This window comes from Chroicocephalus ridibundus, chromosome 4 (genome assembly GCF_963924245.1).
Source record: "Chroicocephalus ridibundus chromosome 4, bChrRid1.1, whole genome shotgun sequence".
In the NCBI taxonomy this organism is placed as follows: Eukaryota; Metazoa; Chordata; class Aves; order Charadriiformes; family Laridae; genus Chroicocephalus; species Chroicocephalus ridibundus.
The window spans coordinates 23,286,187-23,312,891 of record NC_086287.1 but is presented as its reverse complement, the minus strand read 5'-3'; the positions used below and the strand labels follow the sequence as shown (position 1 = coordinate 23,312,891).

At 37.3% G+C, this 26,705-nt stretch overlaps 1 protein-coding gene across 3 annotated transcripts in view; it reads left to right on the top strand.

Moving 5' to 3' along the window:
• SPATA7 (spermatogenesis associated 7) overlaps positions 1-26,705 on the top strand; it is a 44,015-nt gene that overhangs the window by 5,785 nt on the left and 11,525 nt on the right. For 2 of the 3 annotated variants that reach the window (XM_063332603.1, XM_063332605.1), the window contains exons 2-5: positions 6,094-6,174; positions 6,848-6,940; positions 8,494-8,541; positions 19,577-19,710. In XM_063332603.1, coding sequence (XP_063188673.1) covers positions 6,094-6,174; positions 6,848-6,940; positions 8,494-8,541; positions 19,577-19,710 — 356 coding nt within the window. The remainder of the gene's footprint in view (positions 1-6,093; positions 6,175-6,847; positions 6,941-8,493; positions 8,542-19,576; positions 19,711-26,705) is intronic. The other variant, XM_063332604.1, reaches the window with a different exon arrangement.

Sequence of the window (26,705 nt, the reverse complement as noted above, 5' to 3'; positions counted from 1 at the left end):
GCAGTGATAGAGCATCCTTGACTTGTATTAAATTCACAGCAAAAAACCCCCTTCTGCATGTCGTTGTCTGAGTTACCCACTTGGACAAATGTGTCCCACTAGCTAGTTTTGGTTTCGACCATTGAGGTATTGGGGAAGAAGGGACGAAGAAAAGGAGCTGGTGGTGGAAGAGGCAACACCACCAAACCTTTATAAATCAGTGTAGTGGCTAGAGTGTTTGCAAAGCATTTGTCACCTTGGGTTGAGTGTCCTTATTAGCCTCAGGGAGATCACATCCCCACATCTCATGCAGATGCTGCAGTTCTAATCCATTAGAGACAGGTGCTTCCTACATTTCCAGCTGAGAGGAGGCCACTGTTCAGCTGGGAATGCAAGAGTCCTGGAGCCACTCAAAAAGCAGTGCACAAAAGGGTTCGTACCTTGGCGGAGTGATGAGCGTATTTCTCTGGGACAGCTGGGGAGACCTCAGGTCTAAATCCACCTGGGACTGAGGGCTGTTTGAACTCAAGCTAGTATCTAGGAGCTGCGTTTTGGAAAACACAGTGTTCATACATCTCTACACAGTTAAATGAAGGTTTTGTGGCTTGTACTGCTGGATTTAGATGCCTATATCCAATATTGCACCTAAGGTCTCTGTATTTTTTATGGGTTATCTTTTAAGTAACAAGTCTTGGTGGGTAAGGGTAGCCTGACTGAATTTTTTCAGTATTTTTTATTTGCTATATCTGAAGTACAGGTTTGTTATAAAAATAGTGTGTCTAATACTTGTGTTTAAAATCCTTCCTATGAGAACATTGTAATGAAAGACTGGGCTTCTTTCCAGTACATATTCACGTTCCAAGTCTGAAATGGCTTTGTAGAAAAATAATTTCCATAAATTCTGCATATCCAAAAACTAGGAAACAAAGTAACAAATAGAAACCACCAATTTCCATCATTTTTAAGACTGTAAAATTAGAAATAAAGATAGGATATATTTTAAATGAAAATGAAAAGATAATTCAAACAAAATATCTTAAAATCCCTTTAGAATAATATAATTATTACTTACCATAGATACCAGCTGTAAAGATTTATAGAGAAAGGGGGTTTTTTTAAATTTATTTTCTTCTTTGTTGTGTAGCGTCACACACTAGCAGGGGAAGTTTACAACAAGCAAATAGAAGTAGTAAGAAGGAACTAAAAGATCTAATTAATATTTAGAAATATTTGTTTGCTCTCTGTAGTTTTGGAGAACACACACTGTAAGAATCCTGATTTTATATTCAGTGTGGAAAGTCCACTTATATCTCTGAGGGAATGTATGTTTAGGTGACATAGTTACATGTATACTACAACAAAGACAGGAGTCCATTACACGTGTCAGTTTCTGAGGTTTAAATCTCAGAAAATAATTTCTTAAATGAATAGAAATTATCTTAGAGTTTCCAGTCCAGTTCTGAAAATATATTTACATAGACCTTTAATTTGTGACTGGAAGTTTTTTATTGTAAGAAGTAGAAAGTGTGCGTTGTAGTCAGGAAACCTAATTATTGCAAAAGCTGATATAGTACTGCAAATACTGGGATCAGTTCTCCTAAGTTCAGTTCAGACAAGTGCTCCTGTTCCCAAATAATGTATTGTTTAAGAACCAACAAAATCAGTAGAAAATTTTTCACTGAAAGAAATCTTGCTTGCATGCATGGTTTTGAAAAAAAGAGGCAAAGTAGCCAAAATACAGGCTACTCTGCTCGCAGTCCTAAACCAATACAGCTTCCATCACTCCTGTAGCTGTCCAGGTGCTCTAATTCCTATGTTTTGTAGTTACCATCCTCTTGTTGGGTTTATATTTAGTTACTATGTAATTTGCTGAAAATCCCACCTTCTTTAAAATTCTCTTCACAAATCTAAGCCTTTGGTTTAAGTTTAGTGTGTGCTATTGTGCAAATAACTTTGAAAACACAGACTGCATCTAAACAAATACCTGTTAAAGTCAGTAAACAACCTGACATTACAGTTGTGAAACACTTGAAGGTTAATGCTTTCTACCTCACTTCAGTTGTTTTTTAGAAACAGTAAAATATATTAGGTATCCTCCACGTACCAAATCCTCCAGTTTCTCCTCTGATATTAGCAATGTGCATCTTCATTGTAAATAGTTGACTCTATAAAAAGCGGGTTTGAGTTTCAAACTGAAGATGTAGGGAGGATATTATAAGTTGAACTTGGTGTAGAAATTATACGTTTGATGGAAAATCTACGTGAAACAGCCTGGGATCCTAAGAAAACAAAGTCTTGCTTATTATTCTTTGCCTCTTCTGTTTTCAATAGTGCTAAGCATTATTTCACCCATATTACTGTCTTTGACCCTTTTTCTGTGATAAATTTTCTACGTGTTTTGTGAAAACAAGTGGTTCACAGAGAGAGAGGGCCTCAGTCCCATTATTTTGCACGGGAGTCAGAGAGTGTAGGAGCAAGCACCATGGGAGGACCATAGGAAGCCTTCATCACAAGTTCTGCTGTTTATGGAAATATTTTTAAGTTAAAGACTGTTCTGTTCTTTAATTGAAGCTACAAGAAAATGTACGGTTTGCCAGAATAGAGCGACCAGAACCCAACTAGATATTAAGAAAAAAGCTGTTCAGCATAAACTTTTGTCCGTCAAGGAACTGTTCTAAACAGCAAGAAAATGTAATTTGTTAATGGCATGAAAGTTTTCAACAGGTCCAGGTATTAATGGGGCAGCAACCCCAACATTTCAAGGATATCCTAAAATCTGAGCAGTCAGGAACACTTTTATTCAAGGCCCTCTACTTCCTGAAAATGCATCAATATTGTAATGGCCAAGGTATTTCCTGGGGGAGTTCAGGGATACCTGTGAAAGTGCTGAGCGATGGTGTTATCCTGCAATTAGCAGGAGCTGGGTCGCAGATCCATCTGGTGGGATCAGGGACTTGAAACTTTTCCTTGGTGGCACAGAAGTTACAGCATGCAGGAGGAACCGAGGTTTGGGGACATAGCACCTGCACAAAGACCATGACTTCTTGACAAATGGTGCTGAGTTTCCAGTGCCGTTGGGACTTCTGCAAATTGGGGATTTCTGGGCTGTCCACGTGTCCATAATTGAAATAGAGGAAACTGAAGCATTTCTCCCATCTGACCTTTTCTGACAGTTTTTCTGCCCTATGTAATAACAATGGTGGGTGGAGGAGGGGCGGAAGCTGACTTTTTTTTTTTCCCCCTCTTCTTTTTTTCCTCCCTCAAGCCTGTTACAGATTAACTGTAAAAGACAAAACCAGTAGACAGTAGTTTTTTCGATGGAGTTTATCTGTATGCCATCTGCTGGTTATGCAAAGCAAGTGAACATTTCAAAATCCTCTGGTTTTCCTGTAGAGCTGAACAGACGCGTCTCCAGCTGAAGACAGTAAAAGCAACAGGTTTCTGAGCATCTCTGATCATCTGTAACTCAGGGCAAGGTCATTTAGCTCAGCTGAGGAGAATCAACTGTAGTTATAACAATGTCTCTGCTTTTTTAAGATGCCCGTGCTTACCTTTCTATGATTCTGTCACATAAAAATGAGTTAGAGGTGGTGTTGTGAGCATTTATCTATCAGTATCACACCAGTCTCCTTCTGGAATTATAACCTAGCTCTGAAATACAGAAAATACGGAATATTTAGGTTATTTTGAGCAACTGTGAATGAAACCTTCTGATTCTCAGGTGTCTGCTATAATATAGATTTCAGGCATATACATGGCATTTTTTTATCATTAGGACAAATTTTATCAACTGAAATGTTATATTCTAGCATTCACGTCCTCCCAAAAACTCACATTTGTTAAACATGTGAACATTTTAACTTCAGGAAGTCGTGGCTTTCAGTGTGGGTATCCAGCTAGACCATGAATACCACTGGTATGTAGAGAAATATAGTATTAAACAAGAAAGCAAGCCATTATTGACAAAGGTTTGCAGTCATTGTGGAGACAGTCATTCTAAATCTAATAAATTCTTGCTGTATGTTTGGAATTTAAATATTTTTAAAGTAATTCAGCTTTGTTTGTCTCTATGTATGTTTAAATCACAAATGGGGATTAGGAAGAATTGTACCACGAGGGGAATGTAAAATGAGCCATTTGAAATTGATGCAGATGAGCAGGAATGTTGTCCTTTGGCTTTAAAGAAAACATTAGAAAGATAAAACAATTGCAGGACAGGGATGAATTTTTTTTTTTTCTTGTCCCTTTCCTACTGCTGGTCTGTCAGCTTCATAGCAAAGAGTAGTGGGAGCACTATTGTTGCAGACACCGCCTCTAATACTGTAAAGCCACAGAAGTCCATACATAAATGCTGGCTTTTTGAAGCGTGGAATCCTCATACTAATTCAAAATTGCCTTGATATTCGTTGGGCTTCATGAGAGTGAGGACTGAGTTTATTGATCCAGATTTTGTGTAATTTCACAACAGGGTCCCGAGAAAGTACTCTGCAAATTTCCACATATGCTGGTGATTTTAATTTTATTTATTTTCTCAAGACACATTTTGTTGATTCCCAAACTAATCCTAGTCACTTGAAATTTATGTGGTCTTTTATAAGGCCTTTGGGAAAATGATATTAAAACATTATTAAAGGAATGATTTGTTTTGCTGCAGTCTCTACTAATTAATAGTCAGACAGCGTGTTAACCATCTTGTGCAACATGCTGTCGCACTTAAAGTAGAGCTACAGAATGTAATAGTTACGTACGTAATTGCAATAGTACTGTAATAGTCATTATATAACAGTGGGAAATTGGGGGAAAAAAAAACCCCTGAGAAGCCAGGTGCTGGGTATGCAAGAGGTAAAAAGCCATGAGATGTGGAATTAAGGGGCTTTTAATATGTGTGCAATGGCTTCTTGCACCACCCAGTCAGTTTGTAATTATGTCAGCCTTTGTTGACCCAGCTGAAGGCCACTGAGAAGAGATTCTCACTCATCTTGGGTAGGTCCAGGTTGCTGCTTCATCTGATGAAGAGTGGGAAGCCAGAGGTAGCCAGTAGGTGTAGAGCAGTAGAGTTACTGCCCCAGAGCTCTAGCGCCTCCAATTGCTAGGAAACGCTTACGTGGCGGATTACAGATTGCAGACTCCTGAATTGACAGATGAGAAGTAGGATGGGTATGAGAAGACCATATGGACCTTGATAGTAATAATAAATTTGGAGAGATATGCTGCACGGCTTTATAACCGGTGTTAAGTGTGGTATATTTACTCTGTTAAAGAAATCTTGTTTGTTTTGCTTTGCATTTTAAGCAGGGTATTGTAAACCTTAAAGGAATGCTTTGTATATGCTAGTATTTGTAGTAATAGGATATTGCCTGTTAAAATTTGATCTAAAATGCTGCAGATTCTTAATTAATTCAGGTGCAGATTTTTAAATCGTAGGTTGCATAACAGACAGTGATTGTGACCTGACAGTACGACATTTATTTTCAAGGTGGTGATGTAGAGCTTTTAATTCACACTCCTTCATTTTTTGGAATAACTGGTCGTTTAAGTTCTGTCAGCATCTACACTTGTCTATAGAGTTCCCAGTCTTTCAAACTGCCAGAAGACTGAATGGCAAACCAAATTGCTATTACATTAACAATAGATTTTTGAAACAGTGTGTTCTCATTGATGGGATGATTTTCACACAAGCATAATTCCTTCTACCTATTAAACTTGTATTTTAATATAATACTAACCACAGTCATTGTCTGCGTACGGAATATTTTCACATTACTCATTTGACATAATGATAAATTTCCATCCCTAAAACTTTAAAACAAATGGAAGATTAGCATAGGTACAAAACCTTCTGCCTGCAGTTTGATGACCGGTGTAAAGTTCAGTGAAGTGATCTAATGGTTTCTTCCACTGTTTAGCTCCCTGAACCAGTGAAAGTACTACCATCATATCTTGGTGTTTAGGTTAAGTTACTTAACTACACTGTTTTTTTCCTCTATGAAAAAGGTCCACTACAGTCATTCATGAGTTCTTTGAGGAAGGATTGTCTGCTTTATCTTGTCTCTCAAAATATGCATTTTCTTTTTTCTAACATTTGTTTTTGTTTTGTTTCACACTTTAATAAAGTGAGTGAATACCCAGCTGTTGGCATTCCCAGATGTGGTCCAGCAAGTCCGTTTAAAGGACACTTGAGTACAAAGAGTAATGGTAAGTAACACATGTGCTTTCATCAGAAGGTTGACGTGATTCCTTTTATGTGAATTCATTGATTTTATGATTAAAATGTTTTTGTTATTAAAACCTTTGCATTGAGCTCAATTGGTGAAGTTTAATAGTATTTACATTTAGTATTCATTACTGAAAATACTTTTGAGAAGTGAGTTTTGCCTTGACTGTAGTGCTAGCTAGAAATGGTTAGCAAGATATCCAAATATATAGATGTCACATCTGTATTAGCTGGATTATAAATATGGTTACTGCTTTAAGGAACCCTTGAGGTTAAACATATTCTTTTACAGTCAGTAGTTTACATGAGCTAGTATATGTTTCTGTACCATACTGCCACCTCAGACACTTTTTTCAGAAGAGCATAGAATGGAGAAACAGGAAGTTTCCATGCTGACATTTTCATAGTCCACCTTCAGCCACTCCTGTAGCTATTTATTGAGTTAATGGCTCAGTGGGGGGAAAAAAAAACCCAAAGGAGATGGGATGATTTCATGTGATAGTAGCTGTTAATGAAAAAGGACTGCCATTGGGCAAAGAAGTTACGCACACAGTAATCTAGTTTGTGGCTTTGAATTGCAGTTAATAACTGTTCAAAACTTTAGCATTCTTGTGCCTGCCTTTACAATGTTTTAATGTATTTTGATCTTGACAGCTTTCTGCATCGACTCCTCCCGAAGTCTAACTACCCAGTACCTGATCAGAGATCACATGGTGTTTCATTATAACAAAATCCTTTCAGCCAAAGGTAAAAATGTGCATATATGAATGAACTTTCTCCCCCCAGATTTAGCTCTTTCTTTCAGAACGGACTCATATCAAGGGAATGAATTGGATTGTGGGAAGTATGGATTTCTTCCTGTTTCATACTCAGACTGATGTCAGCAAGGAGATATGGCTGCTACTTAATAATACTTTTATATTATTGGAATAGGAAGTTTTGTATGGAAACATTTTCCTTAAGTGCTACCAAAGATACTAGTTTAATTTCAGGGTACTTTGTGCTGAATTCTCTTTATTCTACTTTTGATAAAATAATTAATTATGAAATAATATGCTGAACTGAAAATCATGGAGATAGTCACAATAGCAAGCATACAGAATTTATTTTGAGAATGAACACAGAACATTTTCAGTTAAATTCAGACCACTGTGTCCTTTCTTTTTTTCTTTTTTTTTTTTAATTTAAAAATGTTCCTTATCACGTGTTCATATTTCAGTCAATTGCACTAGGTAGCTTTAAGGACTTTGAAAATTGCCCCATGTGTTTGCAAATGAGAAAATTGTGTTATTAATCTGTCTTATTGAGCACTAGATATGTATATGATTTTGTCACATATGTCACTTATATTTATCAAAAGACAAATATTGTGAAATTTGGAACTTAAAAGCCTATTGAATTTGTACATGTTTGTATGTTTCTTAATTATTGTGAGATCTTGATCAAAAAATTTTCAGATTTAGAAATATGTGTTTACTCCACTATGAACTGACAATATGCCATTGTCAGTGCTATAGTTGAAAATAAACTGTATTACAGCCAAAGTTATTTTTTTAAGGTTATACAAGGAGCATGAAATACTGTGCTTAAAAAGTTAATATCGTGCACAGAACTAAGAAAAGTCTGTAGATAGTTGTTGGTTTGGTTTACAGTTCACAGCCTATTTTCATTCTTCACAGCGTAAACTTGTCTTGGGGATCTCAGTCCTGGAGTTATTAATGCTAGGGCTTGACAGGATGTCCTGAGTATTTAAATTGAATCCATAAAAGTTTGTGGGATATGAGTTACAAGAGAAATGTTTTTTGAATGTCTCCCAAAACATTGTACACTCTTTTTCTACGTATTTTCAGAAGTAGGGTTTGGAGGTGGTTCCACTGGTTATCATCGCTCCTTTTCTTACTACCTGCTTTAAAGAGAGGTACAGTGGGGCTTTGGATTCTGCCAGAGTCCATGCTCACAAATAATCTGTCATCTCTCTACCATTTAACATAGTATCTTCAGATGTGCAGTTAAATGCCATCAGCGCAAAGTGTATAGAAACCTTTTGTAAGGAATCTTAATATAGATGATTCTTCCTTCAAATATATATTTTACTTTAACATCTTTATCTCAAAAATTCTCTGTATTAATATCAAACTAGTACTTTAAATACACTGTAACTAGCATATTTTAAAATAGAGAAAAATTGCTGTGAGCTAATTAAATTAGTCTTCTGTGTTGTTTTATTGCTTTTTTTCTAGCCATGATAAATACTAAGTAAATATGGACTCACTCACACTTATTTTCTTTCTTATTTTCAGCAGCTGTAGACTGTTCAGTGCCCAAAAGTAGGTTGACCAGCATCAAACGTAAGTATTTGTGGTACGTTAATTCTGCAAAAGCTTCTGTAAAACTAACTTAAAACAAAAAAGCCAGAGGAATAGAAGAATAACAATAGAATATAACATAACCCTTGATAAAGCATTCATGTATCTCCTTGTTTCTTCAGCTTTTCATATACTGCTCCAGCTATTAGTCTGCAATGTATGTAAAAAGTCTGTAAAGAGTCTGCAGTGTATGTAATGCTAGTGAGATGGACCTTGTCTGTTAGAGTGATTAGTTGGGCTTAGGTTCACAATTAATTTTGCTTAGGGTTCTTTTCATCCACACAGTTAATGGAGCACGTAAGGAGAATTTCAGCGTTTTCTCTCTCCTTTATTCTGATATAATGTGAGCTGGAACTTTCAAGAAGATATCTTCATAGTGCAAAGTCAAGAGGAATTCTGGGCATGTGGGCATCTGGGGACCGGGTCTGAAATTTCTCATTCCATTTCACAGAAAACAGAACCAGTTACAAGTGCACAGCCCCACAGCCTGGATTAAACCACGGTTACTTTTTCTGGGAGTTATCTCATTTCTTAATGCTGTTTAACGATATCATTACGGTAGCCTTACTTCATAGTGTTAGCTAAAGACCAATACTTTCAACTCATTGATTTATGGAATAATAAATGAAGTGTATTAGTCAAAGGGGATAAATAGCAGCTGTTTGTTAAAATAACAGAGGTATATTTCTGTTATCTATCTGTCATTTTCACTAATGCAATTAGAGAATGTTCTTTTTTTCTCAAGTTCAATATTTAGTTACAGCTGCTGAGGTACAGTAAAAAAGTAAAATATTCTTTTAGGAGGGAAAGATAAACTTGGGACAGAATACTTTGCGGTTAGTCTCAAATCCAGTCAAACCAGAGTGATACTGCCTTGTAAAATGATCAGAGTAACTAGAGCTGATGCAGGAAATCAGTCATCCTTTTGGCAGAAAGACTCAATTTCATTAGAATTTGTTTCAGTACTTCTGCATAATGGGTTGAGACTGAATTAAGCAATAAGCTGCACCAGGATCAAAGATGCTGTATGTTGGCTTGTGTTTTCCTGCTTTCAAAAGGTGCATCACAAGCAGCCGCAGTATTGTGGGAATATCTAGAGTCTGCAGATTGCCGTAGGAATTTCAGATCACCTGTTCTGCAGAGTCATCTGAAAAGAGTCTTCCTTCTCATGCTCCAGCTCTACCAAGATTTGCTTTGAAAAATACAGGGTTTGTGTAAGAAGAAAATTTACACCTATGTGTTTGTGTAGTAAAACCCTCATGTATTTTTTCTCTCTGCATCTACTAGAATCTTTCTTAGGTCCCCTAATTAACAATTATGCTTCCATACCTTTTCAGATCTTGGGTATTTCTCAACACCAACAAATGCCCACATATTTTAGAGTCCGCTGTCTTTACAGATAAAATGCTTCTGAGCTGGTAGGTAGCTTGTGTGTTTCACACCAGAATGAGTTTTCTTGAATAACGAGTTCATTTTGGGAGACAGCAACAGTGCCGTAACCTTAACAGCTAATTGTCATGACACTAGCAGGTGTGCTCTGTAGTGAGGAAATTTCCATTTCAGATAGCAAGGCTTTGTGCAATATATTTCTCTTTCAGTTCATCTTACTCTGACTGGTGTCTGACTATGTAACTCTGTCCTGGTCACAGACAGAACATTAGTGTGACGGAAACATTTCGCCTGTGTTGCTGCTTTTGTTTTTACCCATCTGTTTGATAAAATTGGTGCACTAAATCCTTGCTTAATTGCTCTTTCACCTGTTTTCAAACTGGGCTGGAGAAATCTGCTGCTGTGTTTTATCGTATTAGAACACGCATACAACCAATGCAGCCCTAGAAGATGTTTCCTATTCACAAAAGAAAAAAAAATCTTATAGCTATCAGAAAAAAAATAAAGCCTTTGATTTAAAAAAAAAAAATAAATCCTCAATTTACCTACTGTTAGTCTAGCCTAAGACTTGGAAGTTCTAATTGTTACTTCCTTGAAATTTATTATATTCCCAAAATAGAGATAGCTCATAAAGTGAAGCTGAGCTTCATAGCTCAAGGACTGGGATCCTAGTCAGTAGCAGAGGATTCATTTGGAAGAAATGCTGGACTGACTTCTTGGTCTCCCAGAGCTGAGTATCCAGTGTGATTAGAGCTTTTTATCCTTAGATTTAGCTAAATTGTAAAATATAGTTTGTTTGCTTGCTGTTCTGCACTGAGAAGAATTGTGCAATTATAAAGTGACAATGAATTTGCCATTTTTTAAAAATCTGTTTAACAAAGCAATAGTGTTGTGTAATTTTTTTCCCTAAAAGTGGCTTCTCAAGGCAGTATTATGTCTCTGCCCTAGTTTTTAGGTTTTATTTTGTGAAGTGCTTCACGTTCTCTATTAAAAATGAGAGTGCCAAGTGAAAGATAGAAAGCAAAGTAATAAAGCAAACTTATGTAAACAACATCTTTTTAGTAGAATATTCCTCCATGTAGTGTTTTTACCTTGCAATGCTGAAAAATGTTACCAATTACAATTTTATCTTAAATTGTCTACATAAAATGCTACAAACACTTATTTTTCTTGCAGTAGAAGATGCCCATTCTTTTTTTCTGCAAAAGTGAGAGAAATGTCTCAATGTCTGATTTTACTAGTAGTTCAGCACTTGCCCCAGACATAAGGCTGTAAGTTATATAGCTTGCTTGCTGGTTCTGTTTACCATTTCAGAAGAGGGTCTTTCCACTCAACAGAGACGAGAGACACTGGTTCATAGATTTCCTGTCTAGTGATTTCTCTTCAGCGGCTCAGTCTGCATGCATTGTCATTTCTCCTAATGTTTTGGAAGCTAAGCTTCTGTCTTGTACCTGCCTTCATGGAATCGCAGAAATGTTTGTTGTAAGGGACCTTCGGAGGTCATTTAGAACTCCTTGAGCTTCCTGCTCAAGATAGGGCTTCTGCCAACACTAGATCAGTCGGCCAAGTCTTGGAAACCTCCAGGGATGGAGGTTCTGCAACCTGAGTTACCCATTCCAATGTCGTAATATTTACATAGCTAAAAGATTTTTTCCAGATGTCCAATTCAAACACTGTCAGGATTAGAACTGAATTCATTTGAAAGCATTTATCCTGGTAATTCCAGTTTCAAAGGCAAATTTTGGATGGTGGAATATAAGGGGTTTAGGTGCCATAGTTGAGATTGTTGTTTTGTGTTGGTCAATGGCAAAAGTGTCTCAGCTGCAGTAGGTCCAGGATTTTTGTGTATGCGTTTGTACCAGATACTTAAGATTATCCTTTCTTAAAAAAATCTTTGAGGATTAATATCTATACTCAATGTGTGCGTGTAACTGATATTTTTTTTCTGACCTGCTTTCTTCATATTTTTTGTTACCTGACTGAGATCACCTTAGATAAGAAACTCTGCCACGCAGGCTGAAATTTGTGCCGAGTTAGTAAAGGGAAAATTCCATAGGGCACATCTACTTTCAAATTCTTCATGATTGGTCTCACTGCCTTCAAGGTGTTTAAGACTACTCAGGCATCCCTTGTCCAGTATCTGCACTAATCTTGTAAACTCTAGATGTTTAGAATGAAATTGCGAATTATTTTGATTTATTTCATTCCTAAGATTAGAGGTGTTGGGTTTTTTTTCCTACTGTTCTATGCATTGTTCATCAAGAACTACAGATTTCTGTACTGTAATAATAATGCAACCAAGTGTTTCTGTTCAGGTGTTCAGCTCAGTGCAAGGTACCATTTGCAGTGTCTCTGGCAATCCACTGGAGAATAGTTTTTCTTCTGTCTCAATGAAACAGATCATGTGGGTATGACAGCCAGTAGCTCAAGCAGTAAGAGTACTGAAAATGTACTGAAGAAGACAGTAGGAGAAAAGGATTTTTAAAATATTTTCAAGCCAATTTCTTTTTCTTGGTGGAGATGGGACACACAATTTGTCCAGAAACAGTTGCAGCATCAATATGACTGAATATCAGGGGAATCTCTATAGTCGAGGGGTTTACAGCTTTATTCTGCCAGCAGTTTTGCGCCTGTCATTGCCTCAACTGAAGCGTATTATTACTTTTTTCTTTTTGTATTCCTTGTCTTATTACTTATCGTATCCCAAATAAGGTTTCTGTTCCCCCTCTATTTCAAAAGAGATTTGGGAAAGGGGGTAAATTTTCAGTTTGAAATGCCAAGATTTATTAATAACATAGAATTACAAAACAGAATTCCTGCAGATAGTGTTAGAAAACATCCCTTGAAAATGTGCTTCATGGACTGCTAAAATAGCAGGTGAGTATTTCCCTTTGGGGTTGTTGCCATGAATCAGTCATCAGTGTTTAAGAATTAAACATGATACTGTAGTTGGCATTCTCCCTGGCCAACTGAATGTGTTCTGTCCTTAAAGTGGATTTAGTTTCCACTGTTCTTTTCCTGGTATCTTCGCTGGCAGCAAAGTAGGCAAGCTGCCATGCCATTGGGCTAGCAGCGAGCATGTTCTTGTGTATTAGATCAGCCTTATTGACTTAAAATAGTTGTTAAAATGTGAAACTTCTTGAAATGTGAAACTTTTATGTTCAGAATTAGTCCAAGCATGTTGATTGATACCAGCGGCCATTAGAAGCCTGTGGTTGTGGAATTTGTGCCAGAAAACTTGACAAAAGCTGTGCCAAGTAAGACAGCTGCTGCTACACATGCCTGGTTTCTAACAGTACTAACTTTTCAACCCATATGTTTAGAGGTTTTTCCACAGGGCATATTGATAGTACAGCCTGAACCCAGTGATTAGTGTGCTTGGGAATGCAGGTCTCTTTGATACCGAGGGGAGGGAGGGGGAGAAGAAGAAGGGAAAAAAAGATTCTGAGAAGTTACCCACCAGAAGTCTGTTTTAGCCTGATGGAACTGGAACACTTGGGGAGGGGGCTGAGAGATGGGGAGAGACAACAATTCAGACTGATCAGTGATGTTGTTTTTCTAATTTTTGGGGGGTTAGGTTCAAGTAGACATGTCAAGAAATATTTATTCTTATAGAATTCTGTATTTAAATTTTAATTTTTCACGTGACCACGTTTTACATTGTATCTGTCTACCCTTTATGCTGTCAACAGCTGTCTTCTGTATTCTGTTGTTGCTGCTGTTTTACAGGAAGCTTTCAGAAGATCTCCCCATCTTTGATTCTTAACGTTTCTGTTGAGTCTTCTCCTTACATACACATTTCTGAAAATGAAAGTTATAAGCAACTAATATAAGCTCTTTAAAGTCAAACACTCAGCTAATTCTAATGTGTGTTTTCAGAGTTCAAGTGTGTCTTTGGAAAGACGTTGTAGTATATTTATCGACTCTGAATTTTTGGAGAGCAGGAAAACTCACTGTGTAAAAAGTCTTTATGAACGTGTACTTTTAACTGTAGTAATTTTACTTCTTGCAGAAGTTATTTACTTTAAAGTTTCTTCTACAGAAAGGTTTTCTTTCTTGTTTTATGAGAGGTAATTCATTTTAGATATGTATTCAGTACATCAAAAATACATTTTCCACAGAGTTTGTATTTGCAACAACATTAGATCATCTAGTCTGACATCATGAGTGAAGCAGACCAAAAATTCCATCCCGTTGTGCTAATAGGGAACTCAACAACTATACTGAATATGGTAAATAAAGCACATAAACAAGAAAGGCCTGCATTCTTGACCTGTAAAGGTCAAGAAATAGAGAAAATATAATTTCCTTTTGTAGTTGTTTCAGTAGTTCATCATCATTACTATTAAAAATGTGTCCCTGATTTTTAATTGATTTGACCCAGCTTTGCTATTTATCCACTGGAGGGGGGGTGGTGTTGTTTTTATAACATTTTCCACCACTGAGGATCACAAAATAGCTGTAGCATGCCAGAGAACAGGAATAAAATTATGCTTTCCACTTATTCTCAGCATTAGCTTAGTACAATATGTCTAAATTGTTCTTGGGGACTGCCCCAGTGGTACCCTGAAACAAAATCCACCCAGAAGCCAGATACACCTCTCTCTAGGGTGTATCTCTCTAGGGTGTAACATGAATGGGGGTTTACCTGAGCAGGCTTGGAAGTTTTCTTCAGCGTTAGTGCAGCATTTCACAATTCCCGTGTAGTAGGCTGTGTACAGGCTGCTGTATTCTTCATACGACTGCCAGAAGTATCTATGAGATGTCTGTCAGATGAGGGCCCTGTACAAGGATCAGAGGTGGATGGATTTGGGATAATCCTGTGCTTCTAGCCTCTCCTGAAATTCCTCTGAAGGATTTATGTCTCACTGTTAGGCTTTCTTTCCAAGCTTTAGCAATGGCCAGATTTTGCCATTAGTAGCTTTGCCAAGTAGTATCACACTTCTGAAGTACGTACCCCAATACAAACGTTACTTTCTATTTGATACAAGCAAGGCTGTAGTATCAAGCCTTTAATAAATCTTTTGTCACCTTTTTTAATGGTGATTCTTCCCCTATTTGATGAAACAGTGCTACTGATAATGGATGCGCAGGCCTGCAGAATCATCTCTTAGGGTTATGAAAATTAAAATTTCTGTGTTAAGATATTTAGATTTAGACTTATGAGAAACCTGGACTTCACACCCAATGGCAAAATTCAGTTTGTATTTGATGAGATCTCACCCCAGGTGCTTAAATCATGGTGTACTGGGGATTTGTGTAGGGCTAGGAAGCTGATAGTAAAAATTCTTACAGAAAGAAAAGCTTGCTTGCAGAAGTAATGTCACCAGCTGATATGCTGAACACTTTAATTACGGTCACTGCAGGCACTTCAAGCTCAGCAGAAATGAGGCTGATGTTTGCATTGTTTATCTAAGAGAATTCATAAGGGAAATAATAACCAGAATGGGTTACTGCAAAAATAGCTGATATAAAAACACAATGGAGAAATGCTCGCCGTTGGACAATTCCTTTGGGGTACATTGTTCTGCAAGCTGAACTCAATTTAAATCTAACTTAATATTTCATTGTCTGCCATGGATTATTTACATCAAAAATGAAATAACTTGAAGGTTAGCTGCCAGTTTTACTGTGATGTGACGTATGATAAATCTGGAGATTGGAAATTCAGAGCAAAGGACAAGGACTGGCATTCCAAATCGTACTGTCCTTATAAGCGCAGAGCTTTCAAGCTGCTTGGGAGTGTGGTATGTGTGATTATTTTGTTTCTTCAGGTTCACGACATTTGTTTTATAACTTTAAGCATGTGTCTGGAAATACTGCTGCAGCCTAGGCTTGAGGAAAAAAGAATCAAGCCTATAGAGGGAGTATTCCAACAGGGAAATACAACGATGTGATCTGTGCTTTGGAAGTGTGGTGTACCCTTTGCAAAAAGGGCATTTGCCTAGGCAAAAGTGTTACTTCTAGGACAGATTGATGAGCGTTTTATAGGTAGCTCTTTATGGAGAACGCTACAGTTTAACTTCTAACATTCATGGTCTTGTGCTTCCCCTCATTAACCACAGAATTTAGAGAACACATTCATGGGGTGGGTGCAATAAGTTAATGGCATTCAGTTTCACAGACTCTGAATTTATCTGATGTGCAAAAATCACTACTTTGTTTATAGTCTAATACATTTTCTCTTTACTATACTATAAATCTTTGTGGTGGTTTTAAGCACAGCAGTTGTTAAGATATAATTAAGATTAAAGACTCTAATAAGACTTTAAAGGGGACTCACGTTATTTGGATCTATAGACTGTATTTTTTCATTCTGTATTTTATTATTAAACTTTTAGTTTTCCAGTTCTAAAGAGAAGAAAAAAAACCCAGTGTTTTTCTTTTTTTTTTTTTTTTTTTTTTTTTAAATTTGTCATAAGATACTTACTGTCTTGAACTTTTCCCATATTTAACTCTACAAATGTGATGTGTTTCTGGAGCCAATGTGCCATAAAAGCTACGTGCAGTGAAATTAAGTATCTGTTACCAAAAGCAGTTGATGTTTACTTCCTGCTAGCCTATGACAAGGGCACTCTTGTCAAATTTAGTTTATTAACCTCACTGAAAACTAAAGAAGCTGTATCTGTGATTTATTTGAGGCAGAAGATATCTTCAGCAGTGAGCAAGCTTTCCAATTAACAGATAAATCTCCCATTTAAAATTACATGTTTCTTCCTGAACGCTGGCCTCATTCTTTCTGCATTTAATATATTCACAGCTGCAGGACAAGTGGTTATGTATGGCAGCCTTAAGTATCTTCAGCTCCCATCAGTTGTAATACTGTAATTAGTGCCTTCAAGGTTCAGGCCATTTGTATGATACCATTTTCTGTCTGGCTAAAGTCAAATGGAAAGACTGGATTCTCCAGTCCCTGCTTGGGGTAAGGACATGTGAAGTAAGGGGAGGTAGGCAGAATGCATGTTTTTGTGTCTGTTCCTGTACCCTTGTCTGCGTTACTTGCTACCTGCCTCAGGACTATCCTAACTTACACCTACCTGTCTGTTTGCGTCTACAAGAACCTTTCAAGAAGGATTTCTTTATCTCTTGCTTTGCTGGTTTCACAGTTCCTGGCTTTTACAGCTGATCTAGCCTAAAAATTCCCCAATTTTGCAACAAGATGGGTACGCTGCTGGGATTTTCTGCTGTTGTGATTTGCATATGTCTGCTCTGCCTTTCAGTATGCGTGAGTGACTTTATAGCTTTTGGAACGCACTTAATGGATTAGCTGAGCTAAGCTCACTATATGGCTGGTGCGAGACAAAGACTGTACATTTCCCATGCAGGTGACAGTAGTCCCAATGGGTCATTCTGACATCTAAAGATAGCCTTAGCTGGCATACTTACTCTTCATTCTTTCTTTACTCATGGGCACAAGCTGTGCTTTGGCTGAGAAGAGTCGTAGCACACAGTCCTGGGAGGAGGTTTGTAGTGGGCTTCTATAGCTTTGACCGCCAGTAGTAAAGGCAGAGTCTGTCCGTGTATTTTAAATCTTAGTCTTTATCCTGTAAAGAGCAGAATAAGGACAACACGAGAACTCAGTTTTGCAATAATATTCACAGTGCTTTGCACTTTGCCCAGAAACTCCTGTTAAGCCGTGGTACGCAGGTAGAACGTGTAGTGAAGTGATTAAGCCTGTCTTGTCTTAGACAAACCGGCTTTCCACTTAAGCACTTGAGTGTAAGGAAATTTCTGTTTCAGGCGTCTACTCGCACTTACAAAACGAGACATTCATACTTCTGTATGATTTGCATTTTTGCTTTGTAGAGCTGTCATTCATTCATTGTTTCCCTAGATATTTTATTCGCCACGCATTTCAGCCATCACCATTTTACCTGAGCAGTAGGCAAGACGTGAGTTCTCACAGCTTCCATGCACGTGCACGCACGGACACGCTCTGTTGGCCCAGCGCGTGTAATTATTTAGCTCAAACATGTAAAACTTCTGACCTGCAGCTAATTTTTGAGTGCTTGTCTGTTAACTTTTAAGACAAACACAATTAGAAAAAATAGTAATTTAGAACAGCCAGATAATAATAAATCAGTGTAGGAAAAAAAATATTGAGTTTTAATTGTTTAATGGTGCAGTATATTTTTTCCTTCTGTTACAAGGCGTATTTTTAATTCAGAGTTGTAGAATTTAGCATATCTTAACTTCAGCTAATGTTTTTTCCAGGAATAAAAACAAGTTCATACTGTAAATACTCTAATGGAATACACTTAATAAATCAGCAGACATAAAAGAAATTACTTTGTATTTTATGTATCAATTGTAAAAATTGAACAACAGAGAAAGAGGGATTTTCCTGAGGAATGAGAGCAAGGATTTTGCATCTGAAAGAATCATTTCTAGTTTAAGAGGGGACTAAAATGTTTCATAAAATGAATACACTTACTTAAATAATTCCTAGAGATTAATGTGTCTGGAGGGTTAATGTACACAGATGAATGTATTTTAAAGGTTGATTAAATGTCCTCAGATTGCTGTAGTTCTCAGCTGTCTGGAAGAATGTACCATACCAATCCATAAAGTTATTTACATTTCCATGTGTTAAGTATAGTAGTGTGTGTGAAGACTGGGGTTTACCAGAGTGTGATATAAATACGTTATGAAACTGAAGAAGAAATCCGCAAAGGCCTTTCTGTCTGTGTGTCCGTGTCAAACAAACCATACATACGCTTAGGTCTGCGTTAAGTGAGTGAGAAATGTAGTGAAGAGTTAAAACAGGTTTTGTTGCGTATATAGACTTCAAAAAGTATGATTGCTTATATAAAACCTCTTCATTCACATTTGGAAATTAAATTATTAATGTTTTTCATCAGCCTCGTTTGGATTTTTCAACTTTGTGAACTTCCTCTGTGGCAGCTGGGGGCTGTATTATGCAAGGTAGCAGATGGAGGTGACTGATAGCACACTTGAACACAGAAAACTTACCCATCTTTCATGCTCTTCGCTTTGTCTGATGGCAGATACTTCGCTCATCTTCTGTGCTACAGGAACGCTGTGAACAAGGTCTTGAACTGCAGAGCGGTGCAGACGGATAACATTTCTCCCTCTTGCTGTGGCAGTGGCCCTTTCACTGTGTTTGCCTTCATCATTTATGTTCTTGGTAGGAAGGTGCTGTTTTGCCATGGATTTCTGCGCTTGGCAGACTACTCTATTTTTACATCGTTCAAGCATGGATTTTTTACATGTCCAATTTACTGTCAGTAAACATGTTGAATTTTGCTGAAATACTGGGTGAGGGTACATCAAAGGAGTTCCATCCATAAAAATCTGAGAGCACACTTGTGAGTTTTTGAGCAGAGTGCTCTGTTAGCAGTAGTGATCTTGGAATTCTTGTGTAGTGTTGCATTAGTTGTGGGAGCCGAGAATACTTCAGGGAAGCTAAGGTACAGCTTCAGCTAAGGTACAGTTTTAGCTACCAGCATGTTCTAATATTTTTTTCTAAGAATAGAGGTTAATTTTTCATAATTGCTCTCTGACTTTGCTGAGCGATTGGAAACCCCTGTGACATTTTCAAATCACTTAGGACAAAAAAAGAATAAGATTTCAGTTTGGATCTGACAAACTTTGTCTCTTTTCTAAGTTGCTGACCAGCAAAGAAGAGAGAGACTGAAAAAGAAGATAGCCAGGTGTGAAGAGGAAATGAGTGTTGGTAAAACTGCCTCCCGATCCAGCTCAAGAGAGAGTGGAAGGCTGCTGCCATCCTCTTTTGGAAAGGTAGATATTTTAATTTTGTTTAGTAGATATTGCAGTCTTCATGCCTCCCGTAATAACAGCTGATCGCTGCTGTGCAGCAGCTCTAGAGGGAGGACTGGCATATTTCAAGCAGCAGAAAATAGACCAGGGTCTTCCTGGCATGTGCCCAACACCAAATGCACATCTCAGCCTTCTGACAAAGACGGCAGGTATCTGGATGAGTAGTGCTTGTGGTAAATCCACGCTCTAGTTACGCATGAATTTTCTCACTTTCATCTCAGTTCAAATTCCCATGTCCTCTCTGTCATTCCAGAGCTTTCTACTATTTCCTAAGGCAGAACTCTAGTTACCACTAACCTTCCTAGCAGAAGAATTGAGTATCTTCTGTGGTTTTTTTATCATGGAAGTCCCGCTTTGGAAATACATTTCATATCTAACAATATACTGCATGCTCAAATTGCAGTGATTGAATATGAAAATACTACTTAAGCTGTCTAAATAAATGCTTTTCTGTTTATATACATAGGGTCACCTATTTTGGATGGCATTTCAATCAGATATGTGGTGTATATTTCCAAATAATAAATAAATAGCCTAATAAATGACATTCTCTTGTTCGTCACGGTAAAGGAGCAATTGCAACTTAAAACAAAATTATGTTTTAACTCTGTTGATTTTAACAGCAAATGCATCATATGTTGTTTAAATATATATAGGGCTGGAGAATGTTTCCAAGTAGTGCAGAAAACTCACCATTAATTTCTTTCTGTGTGACTGGTTTTTGCAGCAGGCAGTCTTGAGTGTGACCTTATTGCCGTGCAGAGAAATAACGCTTTGAAATTCAGTACATGGCACTTAGTTAAGGATGAAAGTGCAGGCATGCATAAGAAAAGGGAGGAAATGTCATATTTAACATCCAAATTTTATTTTTTATTAATACCATTTTTGTCCTTCCGTGTTATTTTCTGCAAAGTGGGGGCAGGAGAATCACAGAATTTCAGAGTTGGAAGGGGCCTCTAGAGATCATCTAGTCCTACTCCCCTGCTAAAGCAGGATTGCCTGGAGCACATTACTCAGGACCCAGGCGGGTCTTGAAAGTCTCCAGAGAAGGGGACTCCACAACCTCCCTGGGCAGCCTGTTCCAGTGCTCTGTCACCCTCACCGTAAAGAAGTTTTTTCTTAAGAAGTTCCTTAAATGATTTCATTGCAAAACCAAGTAAAGTGTGCTTAAAAAGTATCTCTAATTACTGCATAAAATCTCAGTTTTAAAATGAAAGGATTCACTTGTGGTCTTTAATATAGCGTTATAACAGACTCTCACTTTTTTCCTTTGTTTTAATCTTTTGCAAAACAAGGTCTTTCTAAAGTAATATCTGTCCCAGTTCTTCTAATTACTTACAGGTGCTTTCCCACCGCCATTTGTCCTGTAGCCTTCATCATGCCAGCAGAAACGGCAGCTTTCCTTATGCTTGCTAGCCTCAGGGTGTAACGCAACAAACTGAGTCTGAATTTCAAGTTATTAACTGAAAAGTATATTTTAGAAAGCGATGTTGGGAGACATGCTGAATTAATGTTTAACCACACGTAAAAAGTAATTTTTGGATATAATACTTTTTTGCCACTAAGGCTTTTTTTTTTTAAAACTTTACAAATGCGAAGAGTAATCTTCACTAAAATACTATTTGGCACTTTGTTAATCGAATCATTGATTGCTGGACTTCTAAAATATGTTTCACTGTAGTATAAACAAGAGCACCAGTGAGTCAGTAAGAAGTGAAAATCTGGAAGTGAGCCTTCTGGTAGAAGGGTGGGCAGTGGAAGTAATTGGTCTGTCATATTTTTGTGCTAAAAATGCAACCCTATTTAAACTTTACTTCATTTGCCAAAATAGACATTGATTTCCTATGCTTGTTTATGCACCGAGGGAGGATTCTTCTACTCCAATGATTAGCTGTCCTCTAACGCCGTGTGAGGATGAGTTAGCCATTCTAATTGTATTTCTTTAGCCATCAGGATGTATCGATGGATGACAGTTGGAAAACAAATTCTAAGGATGCCTATTAAAGCATGTGATAATGTAGAGGATTTTTGCCGCACAGTAATAATATTATTGCTGTCACTGTTGCCATCAGGAGAAAGCTGATCATACATCCTCTTTTTGTGGAACTGCTCCAAAAATTGTTTTGTGGAATTAGAATATTCCTGGGTTGGGATTGGGATTCAGCGCAAACTTGAAGCAGTCAACCTTGGAATACTCCAGGTTTCCAAGGAGGTAATGGCAAGAGTAGAATGTAGTCCTGTGCTTAAGAAGCATCTTAGAACATTATAGGAGGAATGTAAGAAAAAGAGACAAGTGGAATTCTCCTGGCTTTGCCACTGTTACATTTAAATGTAAGAATACAAAGGTTAAAGAAATTACTTTCATAATGCATAATTTCTTGCCTAATAAAATGTGGCTCTTCTAAAATGTGTATCAATTTAAAAGTAACATGCATACATATATATGTATATAAAAATATAATAACCCTTGTAACTCTGACAAGGTCAATGCCTGACTAGATTATAGGCTAAATACATGCTAAACAGCTTTGATGTATGCATCTGACTTTCTGTTTTCAAAAGGCTTCATTCATTAGCATTCGCTTTTTATGCATTCTGGTAACTCTGGTGCCTTTATATCATCATTTTAATTTTTCACATAGCTGCATTTATTATTATTTAATGCTGCAATGGAGCCCAGAAAGTGTTTTCAATTGAGACTGTGCTTTGTGCATGGTAAAACCAAAAAGAAGTAAAAATAGTTCATCTAAACTATATAATACATGTTATACATTTATTAAAAGCTCTGTGATTTAGTCAGTGTATTTTGTTTATGACTGTGAAACTGAACAGCTATAATGTGTCTTGAACCGGAGTGGCCTGCTCTTTGACTGTTTTTTACAAGGGTTTAAATGCACAAGAACAGTTAATTCTTTATCTGTTATATCTAGTTATAAACTTAAAAGTTACTCTAATGTGAGAATCTGCTACGATATGTAATGAACTGAGAAAGTTATTTCTGTTGTGGTTACATAGATTTCGTTACTGACTTCTTGAAATCATCAGTGATTTTAATCAAAGAGAGTATTTTCATAGAATCATAGAATGGTCTGGGTTGGAAGGGACCTTAAAGATCACCTAGTTCCAACCCCCCTGCCCTGGGCAGGGACACCTCCCACTAGACCAGGCTGATCAAAGCCCCATCCAGCCTGGCCTTGAACACTTCCAGGGACGGGGCATCCACAACTTCTTTGGGCAACCTGTTCCAGTGTCTCACCATCCTCATAGTAAAAAATTTCTTTCTAATATCCAATCTGAATCTACCCTCCTTCAGTTTAAAACCGTTACCCCTCATCCTATCATTACACTCCCTGATAAAGAGTTCCTCCCATCCTTCCTGTAGGCCATCTTTAGGTACTGGAAGGCTGCCATGAAGTCTCCCTGGAGCCCTTTTGGTCACAGAGATGGACGTATTCCATCTAGAGCCAGGGGGTTAAGATGTGATAGCTGTTTATGGTGTAAGAGGATCATGCATTTCTCTACTTTGAGCAGAAGACCTAAAGAGCACACACATTTTCAAATGGCACGACAGCGCAGCCTTTGGATGGGATCGCTACAACTGAATTACTTTGAGGACAGTTTATCTCTCACAGTTAAGTAGAGGGACAGGGAAACCATAAGATGTCCTGGGGACAGCTGTACTTCTCTTCTGCACCTTTCTTTCCATGTAGCGTAATAACGATGGTTGACACCTTGTGTAAAACTTAATCAAAATAGGATTATAAACTACAGATACAGATGCTGAAGGGGACGCTAGCTTTGTGTTTGTGTGTCTTTGCGAATACATAGTTTTTTAAGCATATTTTTTAAGAGTATTTAGAGGCTTATTTAGACTGGAAAGCTTGAGGATGGATAAGCAGCACATTCGTGGGTATCCACTCATTTATCTGTCAGCAAATTAGTTACATATACTCCTTCTTTAATGAATTACTCTTAAGTTTTCTCACAATAGAAAAGGCTGTTTGGCACGGTCTGGAAAATACTGTGACATCTATGCCTAGAGTGCCATTACTATGTAGTCTTTCCAACTGCTGCCAGGGATGGAAAGCTGTATCCTAGTGAAATCTCTAGATTTTTAATTTTTATTTTTCTGTACAAAGCTGATTTGGGTTTTTAAACATTTGTGTGAGTGATTCAGCAGATCCAACCACATGAAGCTCAACGTAAGTTATCTCTGAAGCGAATGGAACTGGCCATGAGTAAAATCTCTGATTTGAGCAAGACTTGGTATTTCATATCCCCTGTTCAGATAATCCTATTAATAGGCATTTCTGGCTGCTAAGGAAATTTTTTGAAGAAATTAATCCATGCCAAACGTCAGTTGGAGAAAAAAAATATTTCTCTTTTAACCTTTTGAAGCATGGTTGCCATTGCCTTGACATTTCAAGATCTCTTTCAGCCTGTTTCTTGAGTTTTTTTGATTTCTTAAGAATGATGGTTATGACCGTCTGCTTGTGCATATGAAGTATAGATTAGGAAACACCATTAACTGTTTCAAATCTCTCCTATTAATTTTTTATGCAGCACACATGCATGGCTACGTGAATTGCCTACTCCAATGCTTTATATTCAAAGATTTATTATACTGTTATGATATTAACAGTCTGAAGATGTATTGTGCTTGAATTCGTTCTGTCAGCATGAGAGATTAAGTGACTAAAGAAAGCAGAAGAATCTTCTGAGCATCAAAGAAAGATGTGTTCATTGGGAATGTTCAGTACAGATTTCCCTTCAGGCTTCATAGTGACTATTACCTCTCACGCTGGTTGCTTGAATTAATACATTTCCATACGCACATTCAGTAATAACCCTTATTAATAACATCACGGTATTTGATGAAAGTAGGAGCATACCATATTATACAATTGAATACCACACACACGCACATGGCAGGAAAGAATGTAACAGGAACATAACTTTGAAAGAGAAAAATTATTATTATTGATGCCAGCATGCCCAGTGATTATATTCATACAGCTCTTACTTGTTCACTTATTTGTGTGAATTTCTCTCTTGCCTTTCTCAATTCTTGACTGATTATCGAAGTGTGTAATGAAATGAACAGGTGCCATACAAGGGGGTTATGAGAGCGGCACCTGTAAAGGCAGCTTGTCACTTGTCACAGGAGACCTCTCCTCTGTGCGGGTAGGGGAGGGCAGGCGCTCTGCCCACTTACAGCACTATTAAAGCAGCTTTATAAATTGGGCTGTCTCAAGTTAAAAGAATCAGATGCTCATTTATTACAAAACTGCAGCTTCCGTATCTTGACAGCGCAGTTCATAAGTGTCTCTGTGATCTCGTTTGACAATGGTAGATGAACTATTCTATTGGAAGACCTTTTCATATAAGAGCAAGTTAATTTCAAGACTTAAATTCATCTTGGTGTAACTTCACTGACCGCAGTGAGAGGTGCCTTTGGACCTTTTACATAAAAATAGATTTACCAAGCTTTCTTTTCAAAGCTTGGTTTTTATAAGGCAGCTGATACCTAAGCAGCTTTTGAGTTGAGAAGTAAACTTCTTTTAGAACGTAAAAGTAACTTAGAGAGAAATCTGGGTTCTTTCTCTGTGTTACTTCTCTTGCCCGTCAGATGACAGCCGTATGCTTTGATCTGGTTTTACTGAAATTTCTCTTCCACAGACCCCATGAAGATTCAGGGGTCCCCTGTATACAACTTTTCTGCAAGTAATGTTCCATTTCCCACAGTTTTATGACTAACAAAACTGAAGTATAAATATGTAATTTATGAAACCTTTTTAAGGGGGTTATTATTAATGACATATATAATTAAGTAAATTTATCTTTCAGAACAAATTACAGTTGGTTGAATGAATAGAATAGGAACATATATGGGTAAGCAAGATAGATGTCAAGATTCTTGACTCCAAGTTACATTAGTTATAGTTCTTCATAGTGCTTATGTCCAAACCTATGGTATTTCCATGGGTTGTTTTTTTTTTTAATCGTTTATGAAGAATAGAGCTAAAAATCTTTCCATCAGTGGGTTACTGCATATTTTAGGCATGTTTTTGTCTGCTTTTGTTTTTCCATCTAAACATCTGGTGTTTTTATAGATACAGATTAGAGAAGAAAATTAATGTAGTTGTTTACAGTTAACTTGCCTATACCAACGCAGGTGTACAAATAATTTTATGAAAGCTTAGTGACAAATTCCAAACAAACAGCATTCTCTGACACTCCTTAAAATCTTTTTGAAGTCACCAGCATAGTTCCTTGTTCCTGACATTTTTTCTTTGTGTATCTGAAGGCTGAACTGCCCACCTGTTTGGGCAGTAAAGGTTTACCCCAGGATAAGGCCTTCAAAAGACATTCTTCTTTCTCAGTACATCTCAAGACTGACACAGATACGGCTTTACTTTGCAGTTCTGTCTAGTCACTATCTTAGCTGCTTGGTCTGTTTTGCTTATGATACGCATAAGGACGAGAAGAAAAGAACTTCCCCAAGCTTCCCCGTAAATAAGGAATGCTTAAATTTAGGATATTGCCATATTTACCCCGTCCCTTTTTCTTGTTGTAGGATCAACTTGTCTGCATCTACAGAATAGAACATGTGGCTTTGATGAGTTGTGTAGTTGGCTCATAACAATATCTTTTTTTATTATTTTGTATATTGCGAGGCAGCACTCATCATGTGTTCACAAATGCTTCTACAGTCTGATTTATATCGCAGCTCCACAGACTGTTTTAATCACTGAGAGTAAAAAGCATACAAGAAAAATTAAGCTGTTTATAATACACGCTGAAGGGTATGGAAATAGCTTTTCAAAACATCTGTATAGGTGGATTCTGAAACTTTCCAGTCTTATCTGTTTTCTATAGTGCTGAGCTACCGTTGCAACTACTTTATATGCAAACAATCACGCTGGTAAGCCTTATTATACTGCTTGCTAACACAG